The 19,228-nt window shown below is 44.5% G+C and overlaps 1 protein-coding gene across 2 annotated transcripts in view; it reads right to left on the bottom strand.

Annotated features, from left to right (window-relative positions):
- NRBP1 (nuclear receptor binding protein 1) overlaps window positions 1-19,228 on the bottom strand; it is a 39,810-nt gene continuing 20,582 nt past the window's right edge. Inside the window, exons 8-19 of one of the 2 annotated variants that reach the window (XM_032184860.1) lie at window positions 17,706-17,729; window positions 9,130-9,213; window positions 8,798-8,856; window positions 7,543-7,641; window positions 7,332-7,464; window positions 6,944-7,046; window positions 1,676-1,726; window positions 1,421-1,556; window positions 1,282-1,335; window positions 794-857; window positions 652-707; window positions 1-459 (exon numbers count right to left, since the gene is read on the bottom strand). In XM_032184860.1, the coding sequence (XP_032040751.1) occupies window positions 361-459; window positions 652-707; window positions 794-857; window positions 1,282-1,335; window positions 1,421-1,556; window positions 1,676-1,726; window positions 6,944-7,046; window positions 7,332-7,464; window positions 7,543-7,641; window positions 8,798-8,856; window positions 9,130-9,213; window positions 17,706-17,729 (962 nt within the window). In that variant the 3' untranslated portion in view covers window positions 1-360. The remainder of the gene's footprint in view (window positions 460-651; window positions 708-793; window positions 858-1,281; window positions 1,336-1,420; window positions 1,557-1,675; window positions 1,727-6,943; window positions 7,047-7,331; window positions 7,465-7,542; window positions 7,642-8,797; window positions 8,857-9,129; window positions 9,214-17,705; window positions 17,730-19,228) is intronic. The other variant, XM_032184861.1, reaches the window with a different exon arrangement.

Raw genomic sequence — 19,228 nt, 5'->3', positions numbered from 1 at the left:
AAAGAAAGAAAGAAGAAAAAACCGTTTCTGTGCTGTGCAAAAGACACTTTGTACAATTCAAACAGAACAAACTCCATGCACATGAATGGGGCTATAGAACACCCCAAGCCAGGACCCGGCTCCCCGGCACCACCTGGCAAAATCCCAACAAAATCAGGGCTGGAAATAATACTGATGCACAAAGTCCCCTTTAATAGGCGGGCAGGGAGGATTGTCACTGGGCCCAGCCACGGCACATGCAGGACGAGCTTCCAAGCACTGCAGCTGGGGTCTTGCTGATGCCCTACGGTGATGGACAGACACAGAAGGGGTCGGTCACAGGCAACAAAGCCGCACTGGCCGCCTGGGAGTCAAGGGGTGCTAAGATGACACAGTCACTGCCGTCAGGGCTCCGTTCCGGGTGTAGTAGAACTTGCTAAATGCCTCTTCAAGTAAACAGGTAAGTCTGCTCTGGTCAGCCTGGGAAGAACAAGCTACAGTGAAGCATGGGCCCAGGGGTGGACACAAACACAAAAGCTTGGCCAAAGACTGCCACAGAATGTGGGCAGGGACATATTCTTTTTCTCCTACCTCCCCAGGAAGACAAGGACATTTAAGTCTGAGAAAGGCAATGCAGAGCTACATCCCTGCCTGAAAGTCAAGCCTGCTCACCTCACTGATGAATCCAAGCTGGACCAGTTCGGCTGCCAGTTCCTGGATATTGTCATCTGCAAGACAGGGAAGGGCTTACATCCCAGGTCTAGACTACACTGTTGATCCCAGTGCACAGGAGTACAGGAAGAAAGGTACTTACTGGGCTGCAGGTCACAGCTCAAGTGTCGATTCAACTTGTCTTCCAGTTTCAGCAGCAGTGTTAACTGCATGGTAGAGAAGTTCTTATGAGGAGCTGCAGTTTTACAGGCTGTCACTGGCAGTAGTCACCAGAGCCAGGAATATCCCCCCAAAAAAACATTGAGATAGGAATCACCCCCCTGCAGAACCCCACAGGAGTCTAACAGAAAAAACACATCCAGTGCCATTCCCAAAACACTGATAGCAGCACCATCCTCTGGGGGAAGTGCCTCAAGGCTGCACCAGAAGGGTAACCTCTAAGTGTTAGCTGACTGGAATGTTGTCTACAAGCATATCTGATCTGACTTTGGGCTCCACAAACTGCAACTCTGGTAGCAGAAGGTCACACTAGGCACCAGCAGCAAATCAGCATACTTAGTACCAGATACTCTGCACAGTTGCCTTACTATACCCCCACACAGCATGGTCAGTGAGAAGATGGGAACGTACATGGTGTTTCACTCCCTCCTCTACTGATTCAATGTTGCACTGCATCAGCACCACCTGAAACAGAAGCAGAGATACACCATGACTTACTGCTTCTGCAGAGCACACCTGCCTGGGGAAGAACAGAGTTCCCATTTCTCACCTTGCGGGTTTCTACCTCAGCTGGCTCTGGAGTTGGAGTTTTCACTGATGGTGGAGCAATGGGAGACTTCACCACCACCTGCTGGGGCTGCTGGGGTCGTGGCATCCCAAAAGCTGTAAGTGGGTAGATACCATTCCTGCAAGAAAGGATCAGGGCCTGAGGTTATGGCTCTCCTAAATGACTCCAGTCTCTCACACAATTAAAGATGCACTTTAAAAAAAAAAAACATAGAAAAAAAAAAAAAACACCTCTTACCTTACATCCTCCAGGAATTTGTCCAGCTCCAATGCTGGAGATTGTGAAAAGCTGGAGGGAAAGAAGTACTGAAGTGAGAAGTCATCTAACACTCAAGTCTCTTTAGATGCAGTTTCAAATCCCCATATCCTAGACTACACCTGTGTAAGGAGGCAGAATGAGTACAGCCAGTCAAAGGCAAGATGTACTCACCTCTGCCAGTACATCTTTCTGTGCCAGAAGCAACTGTTCACAGAAGCTAAGGATGAGGCAATATTAATGACAGAAAACAGTTATCACCTCCTTGTAGAGAGCTGTCCAAGCTAGAGCTGTGGAAGCTAGCCCAGTAACACTGTTCCCAGCATGGTTTTTTGTTTGTTTGTTTGTTTGTTTTGTAGATATCTGTTCTGCAAGACCCATAAAGTCTGGGTCCCATCTCCAAACAAACAAAGGCACTAAGCTGCTAAGGCAAGAACCGCTGCAGGAGGTGATGGCACAGTATGACTTGCCATATCACTCCAGACCAGCAGCTAGAAACTACACCTCAGGATTTAAGGCCCTACCCAAATATTCCTCACTACAGTTCTAGAGACTTTTGTTCTCTGTGTATCTTTTCAACGATATTCATCATTCATCCTTGGTATCTTTTTAATGTAGTGTTCCAAAGGAAGTCTTCCTATCAATTTGTTTTGAACTCCCCAGCCCTTATTTCCACTGAACATCTCACCTGCTGTCAGCTTAGAGATCATAAACACTGACAACCCCTTTCCTTTGTGCATGTCTATTTTTCCCTCTCTCATCCTCAACAATCTACAAAACCTATCAGTCCTTAACCCTGCTCCACACACAAGCCTCTAGCCCAGGACTGACCCAGCAACTTTCTGCCGTCCCTTTCTGGAGAGGTGTTGACAATTATTCCTACCTAGTCACTTGGTAAAGTCAGCTATCTGATCTGCTCCAGCACAAAGGCTGTCACATTGTGCATGCATGATGTACACAATATCTTCAGACGTTTCATCCAGTTAGTGTAACCTTCTCTCCTGTTATTTAGCATCCTGGTATCATATTAGCTCTCAGCTAGTTATGCAGCAGCGTGTTTTCATCAAGCTGTCAATGATCTTTTCCTGTGGCTTTAACTCACAGCCTACTCAGACAGAAACATTTTTTTTTCCTCTCTGAAGCACATTATTGTTCTTTTGCACAGTACAGGGAATTAGTAACACCAGAAGAGTCCACCCTTCTGGTTCTGGTAAGTTATGAGACACAGGTTCTCCTATTTCACTATTTCCCCAGTAAAATATTTTCCTCATCACTACTGTCAATTCAGCTTTTTAGCATACACTTGACCACAACTTTTTAGATTGGTTTAGATTTAGAATTGCAGCAGCCAGTGTTCCCCTTTACTACAGTAAAGTAAGACTATGAAACCGCTTTTGATGAATTTGAGAGATCAGTAAGAAACTGCAAGCTGCTTAAATTCTGCCATGATCATCCAAGTGCTTTGCTGCTCCTACAGTGCTGGTCTGGACTTCACATCTGCCTTGGTTCCTCAAACCACTCTGCAACCCTTTCCAATACACCTGTTATTTTCCCATCTCATCTTCTAGTACAGTAGAAAAATAATACTTTTTTTTTTCCTAGCAGCACAGCTTATGTGGCATTCTGATAAATCATCTGGAAAAGATACTCTCCAACATTTCAAATCATTATTCTGCTTTATTTTACTTTTTCCCAGCACCTGTGATATACTGTGCAACAAAAAAGCACATCCCAGCTAAGTGTATGCCAAATAACCAATTCTCTGCAGAATGAAGTCCAATATACAGAATTCCTCTTGCACAGCCTTGGCTATTAGTTCTTTGTCCTCTATTCTGACACTTAAAATAAAAATAAAAAGATTCTAAATATAATAAATAAGTACCAGTCCCAGGACAGACCCCTGAGGGACACCACTCATCACCGGCCTCCACCTGGACATGGAGCCGTTGGCCACCACTCTCTGGGTGCAGCCTTCAAGCCAATTCCTTATCCACTAAGTGGTCCACCCATCAAACCCATCTCTCTCCAATTTGGAGATCAGGATGTCATGAGGGACCATGTCAGAGCCCTTACAGAAGTCCATGTAGGTGACATCCATCAGTCTGCCCTTGTCAGTTGATGCAGTTGCTCCATCACAGAAAGCCACCAGTCAGGCACAATGTGCCCTCGGTGACGCTGTGGTGGCTTCAGATCACTTCTTGTCTTGCATGTGCATTAACATTGCTTCCAGGAGGATCTGTTCCATGATCTTCCCAGGCACAGAATCACAGAATTGTAGGGGTTGGAAGGGACCTCAAGAGATCATCGGGTCCAACCCCCCTGCCAAAGCAGTTCCCTAGAGCAGGCTGCCCAGGTAGGTATCCAGATGGGCCTTGAATATCTCCAGAGAAGGAGACTCCACAACCTCCCTGGGCAGCCTGTCCCAGTGCTCCGTCACCCTCACCGTGAAGAAGTTCTTCCGTGTGTTGGTGTGGAACTGCCTGGGCTCCATTTTGTGGCCACTGCCCCTGGTCCTGAACCACTGAAAAGAGGTTGGCCAAATCCCCGTCTCCCGCACTTAAGATATTTGTAAACATTAAGATCCCCTCTTGGTCTTCTCAAGGCTGAACAGACCCAGGTCTCTGGGACTACTTGCTGAGAGCAGACACTATTTCCTCGTCAAGGTGATCAACGAAGATATTCAACAAGACCAGACCCAGCACCGACCCCTGGGGAACACCGCTAGTCACAGGTCTTCAGTCGGACTCTGTGCCGCCAAGCACCACCCTCTGAGCTCAGCCAGTTCTCAGCCCAGCTTACTGCCCACTCATCCACCCCACACTTTCTCAGCTTTGCCAGCAGGATATCATGGGAGACAGCATCAAAAGCCTTGCTAAAGTCAAGGTAGATGATATCCACCGCTCTCCCACCCCCCATCTCCCCAGCTGGTGATGCCATCATAGAAGGCAATGAGTTTGGTCGAGCACGACTTCCCCTTGGTGAATCCACGCTGACTACTCCCCATAACCTTCTTCTCTTCCAAATGCTTGGAGATGGCCTCCAGAACAAGCTGTTCCAACACCTTTCCAGGGACTGGCTATCCTCCAGTCCTCAGGCACCTCTCCTCTTCTCCAGGACCTTTCAAAGATGATAGAGAGTGGTTTGGCGATCACCTCTGCCAGCTCCCTCAGCACACGTGGATGCATCCCATCAGAACCCATGGACTTGTGTGCATTGAGCCCACTGAGACGCTCCCGAACCACCCCCTCATCAATGAGGGGGGAGATCTACACTTCCCAGACCCCTTCTCCTCCGTCCAGGGTCCAGGGGTCCCGGGGGGGAGTCTTTGAAGCAAAGACCATAGCAAAGAAGGCATTCAGCATCGCCTGTTACCAGGACACCCCCCTCATTCAGCAAACAGAGGTGAGGCTCACCGGTCTCTAGTTCCCCAGGTCTTCCTTTCAACCCTTTTTAAAAGTGGGAGTGATGTTTCCTTTTTTCCAGTCACCAGGAACTTCACCTGACTGCCAGGACTTTTCAAACGGGCTAGAGAGAGGCTCGGCAACTCTATCAGCCAGTTCCTTCAGGACCCTGGGACCCATGGCATCAGGCCCCATAGACTTGTACTCGTTCAGCTTCATCAGGTGGTCTCCAACCTGCTCTTTGCTTACAGTGGGAGGGACTCGGCTCCTCAAGCCCTCATCTTCAGGTTCAGGGAAACAGAGACGTGTGAGGCCTGACTGGTGGTGAAGGGGGAGGCAAAGAAGTTGAGTACCTCAGCCTTCTCCATGTCCCTCATTACCAGTTCTCTCCTCTGCCGTTTATCAGCAGGGGGTACATTCTCCTTGGCCTTTCTTTGCTGGCCAATGTACCTAGAGAATCCCTTATTTATGTGAGTTTGTTTGTTTGTTTTGTTTGTTTTGTTTTGTTTGTTTGTTTTTGTGTGTCCCTTGCCACACTCAGTTCCATCCATGTTTTGACTTTCCTGATTCCATCCCTGCACATCTGGACAGCTTCCCTGTACTCATCCCTGGCCACATGTCCCTGCTTCCACTGCCTGTGCATTTCCTTCTCACATCTCAGTTTGACCAGCAGGTCCCAGTATTCCCTAGAGCAGGCTCCCTGTGCTCCCTAGAGCACAATGTGCCCCTCATTGTGCTCCCTAGAGCACAGCCATCCCAGTTTTCTGCCCTCCCTGCCCTCCTTCTTACTCAGGGGGATGTAAAGTTCCTGTGCTCTAAGGAAAACATCATTAAAGAGTTGCCAGCTGTGTTCAGCTCCTTTTTCCCTGAGGAGAGTGTTCCAGGGGATCCCATCCACCTTATCTTTAAATAGCTTAAGTTCACTCTTTGGAAGCTCAGGGTCCTGACTTTGCTCTTTTCCAGGCCCATACTCCTCAAGATGACAAACTCAACCAGGGTGTGGTCACTGCAGTCTAGACTGCCTCCAATCTTAACCTCTTTAATGAGTTCATTTGCATTGGTAAGCACCAAATCCTGTAATGCTTCTTCTCTGGTTGGTTTGTCTAACACCTGGACCAGGAAGTTATCCTCAACACACGCTGGGAGTCTCCTGGATTGCTTACAGCCTGCTGTGAAGGTTTTTTTCAGCTAACATCTGGGTGTTGAAGTCCCCCATCAAGATGAGAGCATGCAAGTGTGACATTTCTTGTAGTTGAAGCAAGAAGCCCTCATCAACAGGCTCCCCTTGATTAGGCGACCTGTAGTAGACCCAACCACAAGGTGACCTTTATTGGCCCCATCCTTAATTTTTACTCACAAGCTCTCAACTTGTCCATTGCTGTTCCTCAGCAGCATCTCTTCGCAATCAAAATGAGCTGCTCCGTTATGCAAACACTGAGGAACCATTTCTCCAACACATTGGACTCCATTCAACAAGTCTGTGAGGAGTCTGAGTCACTTCCCCAAACTATTCTGCCAGGTTTAGCTAAAGATTGCTTCAACTACAGTGTGCTAATTTCCTTCTCCTCAGTCTGGGGCACAAGTCACATCTCACACCAGTGTTGCATGAACATATTCCACACAGCTAAATTCTTCCACTCAGCAGCTACCCTCCACCACATGTTCATGTTTAGATAAAGTGCACACTTCATCAACAGCTCCCTTTTGTTTACCAGTTATTGATGAAATGACAATGCTAACTTGAAGGCAAGAGTCCCAGGCAGTTCATTCATTGCCCAGCCTAGTGCCATGGAGCATGTTCCACGTACACCTGAGCAGAACCCCTCCAAACACAGCAATGGGTACTCACATCATCTTGACTCCTTCCCTATCTGCATGATTAATTTCTGCCAACACTGCACTCATGTCAAGGTTTTTGGTCATTTCTTCTAAAGCATTTTCAGGAATCATATCTATTAAAAGAGAACAAAGTTAGACCTGAACAAGTGCAATTCCCTTCCACCCTAAGAACAACAATAAAAACAGGCTTTGTGATGAAAAACTCCTGTGCCACTCTGAGCAGGCAGAGCACCATATTTCTTCAGGCTCTGCAGCAACTACAGTTCTGTTTCACAAGGCCCTGGTCCCTGCCTGTTAAGATCAGCACAAAGGTCTTGCTTTCCAGAATATCAGCTGCAGTGACAACTTAGTAAAGCTTTTCATACACAAGATGCAGCAGCCTGGGACTCCATACTCACGTTGATGCCCAACGATACAGTGAGCAGCTAGTAGCTTTAGTGATGGCACCTCAAACAATGCCTGATGAAAAAGGAGCTCCCGAGCAGTAGGACGCTTGCTAGGGTCCTGTTCTAGACACTTCTGAATGAACTCCTGAAAGATAAAAATTGCATGAGGTGATGATGTGCAATGCCAAGAGGTCTACATGGGTGCTGAACCTCCTTCACTCACCCTCTGCAAGGGGTCCTCCAGCAGCTGGATGGCACTGTTAATGGCCTCCTGGGGCACATACGATGACTCTCCATTACCCTGTATTTCCAGTACTGCCATCTGCAAACACAAAGTAGCATATTAGACTTCACCAAGAAATGCTTACTATACATTGAACAGACCTCATGACCACCACTGCCAAGTGTGAGATCTTAACAGCCAAGGGTTTTTTTTTGTGCTATTTAAGGTCACAGTTTGTAGAGGCAGAGAGAGAATAACTGCTTCATTATGATAGCTTGTTTCTAGCACCTCAACAGATTGCCAGAGAGGCCTGAAAACTATGCCAGCATCACCTTAGACAACCAGTATTCTATTTTGAATCTCACGATCCATTGGCCTACACTTCTTTGATAATTACCAACCTCTAATGAAGCAGTAGCTGGATCACTGACAGAATCTGACAGTGTCCCTCTTAGCTGTATGAATTGCTCTATATTACAGGCAGAAAAGCAAGCACATGATGCCACCCAGAACCAGCTGCAACCAACACATACACAAGTTCCCAGCCAGGAAAGGCTGGCATAAGATCCCAGAGGATGTCTGAAGATTCAGCTCCAGTTTACTTTCCTAAAAGTTGTGTGTTTTCACAGGTCTTTTCTTGCTTCACTTATGGGATGTACAGCATAGGTTCAGAATTGTGTGTGCTGGCTCTTGCTGACAATTGTCCCCAGATAACTTATAGTAACTTGTATTTGCTAGTCTTGGGCCTACTGATTGCAGGGACAGAAAGTTCTACAATTCTGTGAACCAATAAGCTGCTACGACCAGGTAAGTCAGACTCACACTTGACAATAACTAAAATCTGTATCAGGTGTGGCCACAAAGTAATGTCCTCTCCTCCAGATACTACAAGAGAACAAATACTCCAAAGAAGGGGAGTTTTCTTCCCCCCTCTGTACATATTAAGTACATTTTGTAGTAGTGACTGTTCCCACAGCAGGTGGGTCGGTCTCCAGAACTGTCCAGTTATTCACTACCCAGAGTAATAAATTACATGCCAGAAATTCCAGAAAGAACCACACATTACCAAGTTCTTTACTGCTTAGTAAAGCATTTGGGAGAACTTTGATAGCATCCCTACAAGGCAAACTGCGTTTGGCTCAGAGAACGAAATGCACCTGCTACGAAAACCACCCGTGCCCACAGCAACTCCATAGAGTCATCTCCTTCCCTTGCTTTTATTCTCTGTCCCATAACCACAGTGTTCCACACTCACCTCCAGGGCACACATCCCAAAGGAATAAATGTCCACAGCAGTGGTAACATTGGCAACTTCTGTAACACAGAAACAATGCTCTGTTATCAGTCTCTCCCTGCACTCAGCAACAGGACCACCTCTGTATCAGGCTATGATAATCCTACAGCCTTCTCTCCCTCCTCTGTTATCAAAAGACAAAGGAGTTGAAGCAATAAAACAGGCAAATAAACAAAGCTGATAATGTGACATCTCTCATGAGACTATAGCTGAAAACAATATGCACAATAGCGTGGAAGTGTTAGTGAGACAGGCCAACAAAACTCAGGCTTGAAGCTGTTGCCACAACATACCTCCATATTCTGGGGCAAAGAAGTGCAGGTTCTTCTGCTCCTCCCGACATGTCTTCACATGGTTATTAATTGTGTCTGGCGCCACTAGAAGAAAGTCATGAATGCTTAGTATACAGGAAACCTTAGCCCATCCCCAACTAGATCCTACAGAATACATGCAACTCCAGGGCCAATTGGCTGCCCAAATGGGCACCACAGTGCAGTTCAGTTGGCCCGTCATCACTCCCTTCATCTCAGGTCACTTGCCCTAGAACATTTCGCCATTGCTTCCTTGGCTGCATATTGACTGAGGCAACTTAGCATTAGCTCTCTAAGAAAACCCTGGAGTCCACACCTCACAGCTTCTGCTGAATGACAAGATGAATTGGAAAGAATTTCCCTGTTAAAGTGCAAGTCCTAAAAACACCACACTTAGATCAGATTTATAGCATTTGTCACAAGCAACCCGAATATAACAGAATCCCTAGGAACAGCTAGAAATGCCAAGATCACTGCAGTTACAGTCACCACCTTAGGGCTCCAGGAGAAGAACAAGTCTACCAGGTAATTTTCCCTAACAAGATTCTTCCACATGTCAACAGGACATTGGTGCCAAACTGACTCAACACAAAAGTCAAGCAAAGCTGCCAAATGAGACCTGACAGCACAGGCTTTCCAGCAGCCAGCACCTGCATGGTCCCAACTACAAACCAGTCAGAGCTGCTGGAAGAGAATGACTCCCAGCCACAAGCACAATGAGCAGGATACACAAGAATGGGTAAGTCCTAAAAGATAAGCCCCTCAAGACAACCACCTTTGAAAAGACTGCAAAAAGTATGACAGGGAGAAACACTGAGGTAGGCATGGAACACAGTCATCATCCCATCTGCAGTTCTACATCTACTTTAGAACATGCCTAGTCCCACAGACTCAGGACCATCTCCCACTTAGTCAACCTCCTTGACAATTGCAATTAGTTCTGGTCTGCACTGCTACAATGTGGACTTGCCCAGCACACGCCAAACAACAAAGAAGACCCCATGCTGAATGAGACTGAACTTGCGCCCAGCCTCAGAGACGAACTGAGACAAGAAGGATCTCCCTTAACTCCATCCAACCTTTGCTGTGTAGCACATACTGAATCATATCTCTTTCAAGCACTGGAAACAGAGCTTGCTCCAATGGCCAATTTCCCCAACAAACCCTTCATGGAGAGTTCATTGCTTTTTGTTCTTGTGCTATCTCTGTCTTGGAAGTCCAAGAAGACTACTTCATTCCTAGTGCTTATCTATTTACAGATACTACCAGGTCCTCTCAGCCTCACATCATTAAGGGGAGTAAGCTAAATTCTCTGTCTTCCTCTTAAAACCCCACTCAGCATTTTCCCAATGGCACTGACTGCTAAGAGGTCCTCTGCCCAGGACCATGCAAAATCATACAAATTCTCTCTCTACTGGGGAATCTTCTCCAACATATTTTAACATTACTTGTCAGTGACATGACTGTAAGAAAAGGTAAGGGGGTCAAATTTCCCCCTTGAACAGCCAGGGGAGGCCAGATACTCTTCAATTCCCAAATGATGAGCTCTGGGCTTTTGTGAAGCTTTGTATTTTATACTACCAAATTACCTGCCACTGCAATTAGTCCAGTCATCCAATGTATTCTTGTGTTTCTGGAAGATGTCCTGACCTACCTCAACATCACACGTTCCCCTTATTTCTTTTAACAGCCTCAACATTAATGAGATCAGTGACTGTGGAACACCAGCACCCCCCACACACACACCTCAGTGGGACACTCCTTTTTCAACTTCTACCCTGTCATCATGCCTCTCGAGCCTGTACCTTATGCTGCATATAGTGCACATCATCCAAGTTTTGTCTAGCATAAGAGGTTATTCTATCAGGCCTTCTAAACAGGTTCTCAAACATCCAAAATGGAAAAGACTTGTTAACTTGCTTTTGTCGATTCAGTTAAGGGCAGTATCTGTCTTAAGTAACCAATTGCTATACAGTAAGAGAAGTCTAGCAACCAACACTAAGATCTTGCATGTTGCTGAGCTGCTGCCAGGGCAGCACTGGTGTCTGGTCGAAGCCAGACCACCTAAGAAAGGACAGACATCAAGGCCTACCCTAAGAGCGACACGCTATGTCAACAGTGGCAATGTTGCCGGAATTCAGCACAGAGAATCACAGGATCATTTAGGTGTTCTTGAGAGTCTTGCCAACCAAGTCCAACCACCAACCTGATCTACTGAGTCCCCTCACTAAGCCACACCCCGCAGTGCCACATCCACATCTCTTACGTACCTCCAGGGATGAGGACTCCATCACTACCCTGAGCAGCCTGTGCCAATGCTTGACCACCCTTTCTGTGAAGAAATTCTTCCTGATAACCAATCTAAACCTCTCCTGGCACAAGCTGAGACTGTTTCCTCACATCTTACCACTTGTTGCCTGAGAAAAGGAGACCAACACCACCCTCACCGTCACCTCCTTCAGGTAGCTGTAGAGAATGGTGAGGTGTCCCCTCAGCCCCCTCTTCTCCAAACTAAACCACCTCAGGTCCCTCAGCTGCTCCTCCTAAGTCCTGTTTTCCAGTCCCTTCACCAGCTTTATTGCTCTTCTCTGTGCTCAGCCAAGCACCTCAATGTGCTCAACTACCTTCTTTAGTGAGGGGCCCAAAACTAAACACAGTATTTGAGGTGCAGTCTCACCAGTGCCAAGTACAGGGGACTTTCACTTCCTTAGTCCTGCTGGCCACACTATTTCTGATACAAGCAAGGATACCACTGGCCTTCTTGGCCACCTGCACATACTGCTGGCTCTTGTTTAGCCAGCAGTCAACCACCACCCCAGATCCTTTTCTGCTGGGAAAACTTTCCAGCCACTCTTCCTCAAGCTTATACCACTGCATGGGGTTGTTATAGCACAAGTGCAGGACCCGGCATTTATCTTTGTTAAATGTCACGCAATTGGATATGGCCCGTTGAGCTAGCCTATAGAGGTCCCTTTGCAAAGCCTTCCCACCCTCAAGCAGATAAGCCATCAAGCGTTGGACCAAAGTTCTCAGAAAGGAAATCTGGGGCAATACGACCCCAGACAACAGTTTTCTGCCAAAAACAGAGCAGTATAAAGCCATTTATTGCAAAACATTGCAAACAATGTTTTGATTAAGTTCATTTTCCAATATGTCTTGCCTAGATGGAAAGAGCCAGTTCACTATCCAGCCATTCTGTCCTTTGCTCCTGGACCCTATTTAAGAACAAGGAAGAGGCAGGAATCAGTCACAAAAAGGCATTAACAGAAACCTTAGCCAGTGATGTAACATAGGCACTCCCATACTACAAAAGCAAGTTTCAACAAAATCCTAGTACAACCTGTATTGATAATCATAGAATCACTTAGATTGGAAGAGACCTTCAAGATCATCAAGTCCAACCACCCACCTAACACTACAAGTCCACTGCTAAGCCATGTCCCTAAGCACCACAATAGAAGAGGCATTCCTGGGAACCCGGTTCCACAGCCCAATATAGTAATGTTTGGAAATTAAGAAAAATAAAATAAAAAATAATTGCTGTCTACACCTCATTTGATGACTGTCTGCATCAGGGACATATGGACATTCTGCAATGGCACCAGCATTTCTGGAAAAAGCTGTGTCTACACTGTATGTGAGAACTTTTAACTTAGACACACAGAAAAGTAGCTCTAAATTTGCTGTTGGAGGTTATCCAGGTACCTTTCCCCTCTGATGTTTTATCCACTGTGCCTCCAAACTTGCAGAGCTGCACCAGAAGTCCTCAATATGTTTTTCTATCACTGTTGGAGAGACTTGCTCTGGAGCAGGGTTTGATTAGCCACACTGCCTTTTTCCTGTCGTAGCAGTTTATATCACAACTCTTGTGTGACTTGGCTGAAAGGCACATGCACCACCTTGCACTCTTATTGCAAAGCTGAAACAATGCAGTAGCAGAACAATGGCATAAGACTACCAGATTCTTCACAGCATGCCTTAAAATAAGCAGAGATGGGATTGTCACAATTGCATCTGTTTCATTCATCACTGTGACAGCAACAACCCACCAGGAAGTCAACCCGGAACAACTCACACAATCACGTTAAAGGACCAGCTGTTCTTTAAGTGCTGCTATGCACTGTGATTTTGGAAGCTGGACCAACAAACTTTGATTTGATCTAGTCTAGTTGTAATTGTATGTCTATCAGCTTGGTACATAAATCACTTAGCAAAGGTGCAGGCTTGAGAGGAGCTCCAGCTGAGCAGACAGTTTAAAACAAGATTCATAATTATAAAAAGTAAGAATATACACGTTAGGGTACCTTTGATACAAGCTCTCCTGACTGATTTCCACATTGTTTCTACCTGCCAGACATTACTATATACAGCAATGACTCTTTAATTCTGTGAAGAATCAGATACACGAAGGCTAGGGACAATTATGTTAAGGAAGACAAACAATAAAGTTCAAAAAGGAAAGTCAGATCATAACATTAACAACAAGCATGCCTTTCTCGGCCACAGAGAAGGGGAAGACAGCAAAGGGCAGAATACAAGTACCACACAAGTGATCAGTCTGGTAGGGAATTAGTGAAGCAAAAATGGATTTTAAGAGAAGGATTCAGCCAAATATGGTGTCTGTGCAGGGCAGATGATTAGAAGAGACATGAAGTGCAGTAGAAAGTAGGACAAGCAACTTGCCTTTGGCAAGCTGAGCTCAATCCAACAAGAATAAGCATAAAGAAGAAGAAACATTGCTATAGGAACACAGAGCTTGCTCGACTTCTCAAACCCTCAAGGACATGCTAATGCAAAGAGGTCACCAGGGTAAATAGACAACTCATCAGAAAGAGAGTCATTAGGAGTGTCAGCCAAGAACTCACTCGGTGCTATTATTTCCCAGCTGTCACCAACAGCAAGTTTTAGCAGAGATGCTCAATCTTACAGTGACTTGCCTTTGCAAACACTTCATACTGCAGAAGACATTTTCTTCTTGTCATGCATGCAATTCACTCACCTTTGTTTTGCATTCACCACTTCCTCCTTGCAAATAGGAAAGAATCTGCTCACTAGACTTTCCTTTCCTCTCAAAAAATTCAAGGGTTGAAGTAGCCACTGACCCACTCAACTGTCTCTTGGAAATGCCTAAGCATTCCTTGAAGCAGGAATATATTATTCCACTCTTACAGTAAAGTGCTCAACTACACTATATACTCCAGATTTTTCACAGGCTTAGACAGCAGAGGAAAACAAGTTGACGTCCAGAAGGGTCAACAACTAACCTTTAAGATTAGTCAGAGAAGCTTGCTATGCAATCCAACAACAGGGGATGATTAGCCACCTTACTTTTACTGCACTGCACCAGCATCACAGGGACCCAAAATGTTCAACTGAATGCAAGACCATCTGTTTGCAACTATATAGCAATAGCCAGAGGGCCAGGATAGGTATTACGAGACTGCACAATAACAGGATACTTCACAGTTCACTTCAGTGGAACAGCAAGATGACAAATGCACTTATTAGGGAGGGCACAACCTAGAAAATAAGCAACTGGGAAGATATTGAAAATAAAAAGCAGCATACAGCTATTGAATCTAATAAGAAAAGCAGTGACAAATTTAAGTTGATCACAGAATACAAGCATCTTATAGCCCTTGCAGATCTACATCAGGGATTGTAAGGAGTGTTTACAAACTTTTTTGCTACACTAAATCACCAGAAGCAGGAGGGGTTTGTTTTTTAGAACAGCTGAATATCTACTGAGATGAAGGGGCGAAGATATTTAGTACATGAAAAGTTCACTACATATAGTTACCAGTACCACAGAACAGCCCCACAACTGCCCACATCTACATTCATTCTTATCATATCTATGGTTCTGAATAGAGTAACCATCTCTGCCTGAAAGATGTCCCGTACTATTACTTCAGAGAAATTACTGCTGAAGTAAAAACAGTGGTACACACAAGAAAGAGTCCCCACCATACACAAGTTCACGTATTTTGAGAGAGGTATCCTTCTTCACAGAAATTAATATAAAATCATAGAATCATGGATTGTTTGAGGTTGGGAGGGACCTCTGAAGATCATTTGATCCAATCCCCTGCTCAAGCAGGGCCACACAGAGCAGGGTGTCCAGGACCTTGCCCAGGCAGAATACCTCCAAGAAGACTCCGCAACTTCTCTGGGCAGTCTGTGCCAGTGGCTCTGCCACCTGCACATCAAAGAAGTGCTTCCTGATGTTCAGAGGGAACATGCTGTGTTCTCTTTTGTGCCCAGTGCCTCTTCTGCCACTGAGTTCCACTCATGCTTTCTGCATCCTCCCTCCAGGTATTATACACATTGATGAGATCAATGTAAGACAAAGCCTTTAAAAAAATAATAATGTAAACCGCATACCACTCTGAACCTTCTGGGTAATAAAAAAATTAATTCAAAACTATTTATATCCCAGATCTCATCCCCAGAAGTACATGTAATCAGAGACAAACCTTTTCCCCTACTTATGAAAGTCCAGCTTAGTTTAGCTAAGTTTCTACGTAATTGGAAATGTTTGGCTTGGTAGAGGATGAGCTTGACCCTACACATAAAGCTGCATGGCTAGAAGCTAGCACTACATAAAGTCAAGTTAAATCTTCCTAAGAGGATGCAGTCATTGGTGAAAAAATTCCTGCTGATTCTTATTATAGATTTTCCTGTGTCTACTCTTCTTTAAATCATGCCTGTTTTAGTTCAAAAAAAAAAAAAAGTCAGATCCAAGATATCCAACTAAACTCTATTTGATTTCTGCATAGCCTCCTAAGTACCTCAGGTATCTGTTAAGGATGTGAATAACAAGTCTTTAAACATCAGGTAACAAAATCCAAAAGATTAAAGTAATGGCTAAAATTATCTTATTTATGAAAACATATCACACTCAACCTCATTAATTCAATGCTCAAGAGAAACAGCAACCCTATACCCTATATTTAGGAGTGTTTTCAAACCCAAATCACTGTTCAAAATCCAAGGATTAAGCAATCTCCAGCTTTCATATGAACAGTACATAATGATAGTATAATACAGTTAAAACTAAATCTTGAGAAACCAGACAAGAAAGCTCTGTAAGTTATCTGATGCTGTTTCAGCACAAATGAGATACCACACCATTTCCTTACACCTGAAGATCACTGAATGAGGGTCTTTCCTTACCTTGCTAGCATGAGGGTATTTTGCCCTGCTCATGGTGGTGACTTGTTTTAGAGAAACTGCTTGGCAGTTTTATGCCACGTTGCCATCTGCATGGTTGAACCCATGCTGAAGTTCTGGCTCAACCACATTCTCACTCTTTGGGTGTGTTCCAGAATCAGTCTACTGCTTGTGTGCCACCTCACCTCACCAAGGTGGCCTGCTGCATAGCATAAAACTGCCACAGACCGATTTGCCTAGCTGACAACGCTGGTAAGCAATTGATCCTCAAAGAAGTCTGCTCTCTGAAGGCTCCAGGCCCAGGTTACATTAACTTCCCCCTCAACTGTTTAAAATTGCAAATTTCATTTTCTGAGAGCATCTACTCTTCTGATAATGCAGAGCAACGCACCACATCTTCCTCCTGCAAACACTAAGAAGGCAGAAAGGCCATTTTTGACAGGTCCTTCCCCCTTTCAGCACTGCCAACTGACAGTTGGTAGGCACCCAAACCTTCAGTAGAAAAAAGCTCTAACTATTGAGAACAACCATAACGCCTTTTTTTTTTTAATTAAATGCAGAGTTGTATTTAACAGAATTAAAAATTGCAGTACTCAAATCCTTCTCTAGCCTCCACAGCCCAACAAAGATAAGCCCAACACCCTCCTCATATGCCCAAGTTTCCCCCCAAAAAAGAGTTTTGTTTGGGGAGCCATAAGTAGTCAATCTCACATTGCAATCAGGGGCTCATTTGGGTGGGAGATCTCTCTGGCCATCAGAAGCCAGATGTATTTCACTGAAACATTCATCTTAAAAACAAATCATCTAAGAAGTTAAAACTACAAGCAAGCAATTAAATGTCCAAGCACAAAGCAAAGTCTAGTCCAGGTTTGGTGCTCAGCCAAGCCTAGCAAAGTTGTAGCAGGAAAGAGCCTAATGTTCATGACAAGTTCAACTGGGAAGAGATCAGAAGAAAGCATCTGATTGGCTTGACATGCAGTAGCCAGCATGCACTAGGGTCCATTGACTAGCACACTCTAAGAACAAGGAGAGGAAGAGAACTAACAACCAGGGGGCTTCACAAAGGGCAGTGCTCCCTCTCTGTAAGGCTTTGGATGAGAAGAATGGCTTTCATTCCAGCACAGAACAAAAGGTCTCAAAGCAGGATACACCTAGGCTGAACAGTTTTACATACCAGCCTTATAGCAAGGGAACACTGTAAAAATAAATTGTGTGTGTGTGTGTATGCACGCATGTGTATTACAAATATATATATATACATATATATACACACATACATATAAATATGTATATATATATATATATATATACACACACACAAAAAAAATAATGTACATTACATATATAGTGGTAGTCACATCACAGGAGCGGAGAAGTTTGCTCACCATTAGCAAATATCCTATGAAAGACTGTTGGTAACAGAGCAGCCCGTAAGCGGGAAGTAAAACAAGATAGAAGTCAATGAGTTGATGAAACAGCAAGCACGTAACATTCATACAGACAGCTAGGTCAGAATCATTGCAAAACACAGACAAGACTGAGAATCTGGCCCAGCCACCAGCCATCTTTTAAAATAAATTTAACTAAGGAATGTTAGCGTTTCAAATTGAGACCCAGACCAGGCAAGGGAGAAGACACCTCTGATCAAGTAGAAAATTAGAGTTGAGTAAGGCAAAGAAATTGGAAGTTCTACTGTTTCTTTGAGTGATTCACAGTCCCTCAGAACCTCTTTCAGCAGACATCTACCTCTCTCTAACACTATCAGCTTCTCCTCTGCACAGATCTTTGCAGCTGAACCTATACTTACATACCTGACCACATAATTTAATAGCAGAGTTAATACCAAGTAAAACCCAGTCTCCTGGCACCTTGGACTGGAACTGAAGGGAGGCTGTGGAGTGACTGCAATTAAATATGTACATGTAGTGAATCCTAGGTCAGGTAGGCTGAAGACAGGAAAGTATTTGCACCAGCCAAATACCTGGGGGCACTATTTGGAAATACACTAGCATAACACAAAACCACAAAACTTCCCCGTGTTCTACTGGAAATCTCATTCTGCACATGCTAACATGGCATGCACGTGCCTCATGTCCACGTCTCAGGGAAACAAGAAGCCATTACAAAACTCTCCAGTTTGCAGTCTCAGTTCTGTTGAAGTACTCCAAGAATTGCTTAAAAGGACTTTTAATTAAAACCCATCACACCTCTTTCCACCTGTTACTGATTCTTAAACTCCCAACAATAATTATAAGAAACATTGCCCAACATTGGCTAAACATAGCAAATAGCAGCAAACATCCCACCTAAACACATTGTTGTTCCTTTGCACTCAGAATGCCTTTGACCTGCCACAACAAATCATCTTGCAACATGCTCCTTTCACAAGTCTAACTGCTAGACAATGCGGATATGCACAGATGCAATATGGTCTTGCATGTAGATCTTGTGGAAGGGTACATAGAAAACAACACATCTCTCACATGGAATATTTTCATCTGATTGCAACTCCAGAAAGCATTCCTATCTCCAAGAACACCAGTGCAAGTCTAAGAGTTTTAAGTCTTCCCTATCCTCACCAGAAGTTCTCCAAGGCACCCTGCTCATTTGACACTTTCTCCTCAAATCTACTAGCCCTGCACTTCAGGCCACTAATAAATAAATAAATAATAATAATTAAAAAAAAAAAAAGTTAACAAACAAATGGATGGGCTTTTGTATTGTTAAGCAGTATGAGACATCCCTCCTCTTTCCCACTCCCTTTTTCTTCCACAGATGACCCCCACCATATAAAGATTTCAGTCCTGTCCCCAAAACTCAATGGAATAGCAACACCTTACTACTAAATTAATCGTTTTGCAACACACAAATGGCCCTAGAAAAATGGCTAATACAGAATTGCATGCAG

The sequence above is a fragment of the Aythya fuligula genome, chromosome 3 (genome assembly GCF_009819795.1).
Source record: "Aythya fuligula isolate bAytFul2 chromosome 3, bAytFul2.pri, whole genome shotgun sequence".
Lineage (NCBI taxonomy): Eukaryota > Metazoa > Chordata > Aves > Anseriformes > Anatidae > Aythya > Aythya fuligula.
This window is presented reverse-complemented; position numbering and strand designations above follow the sequence as displayed.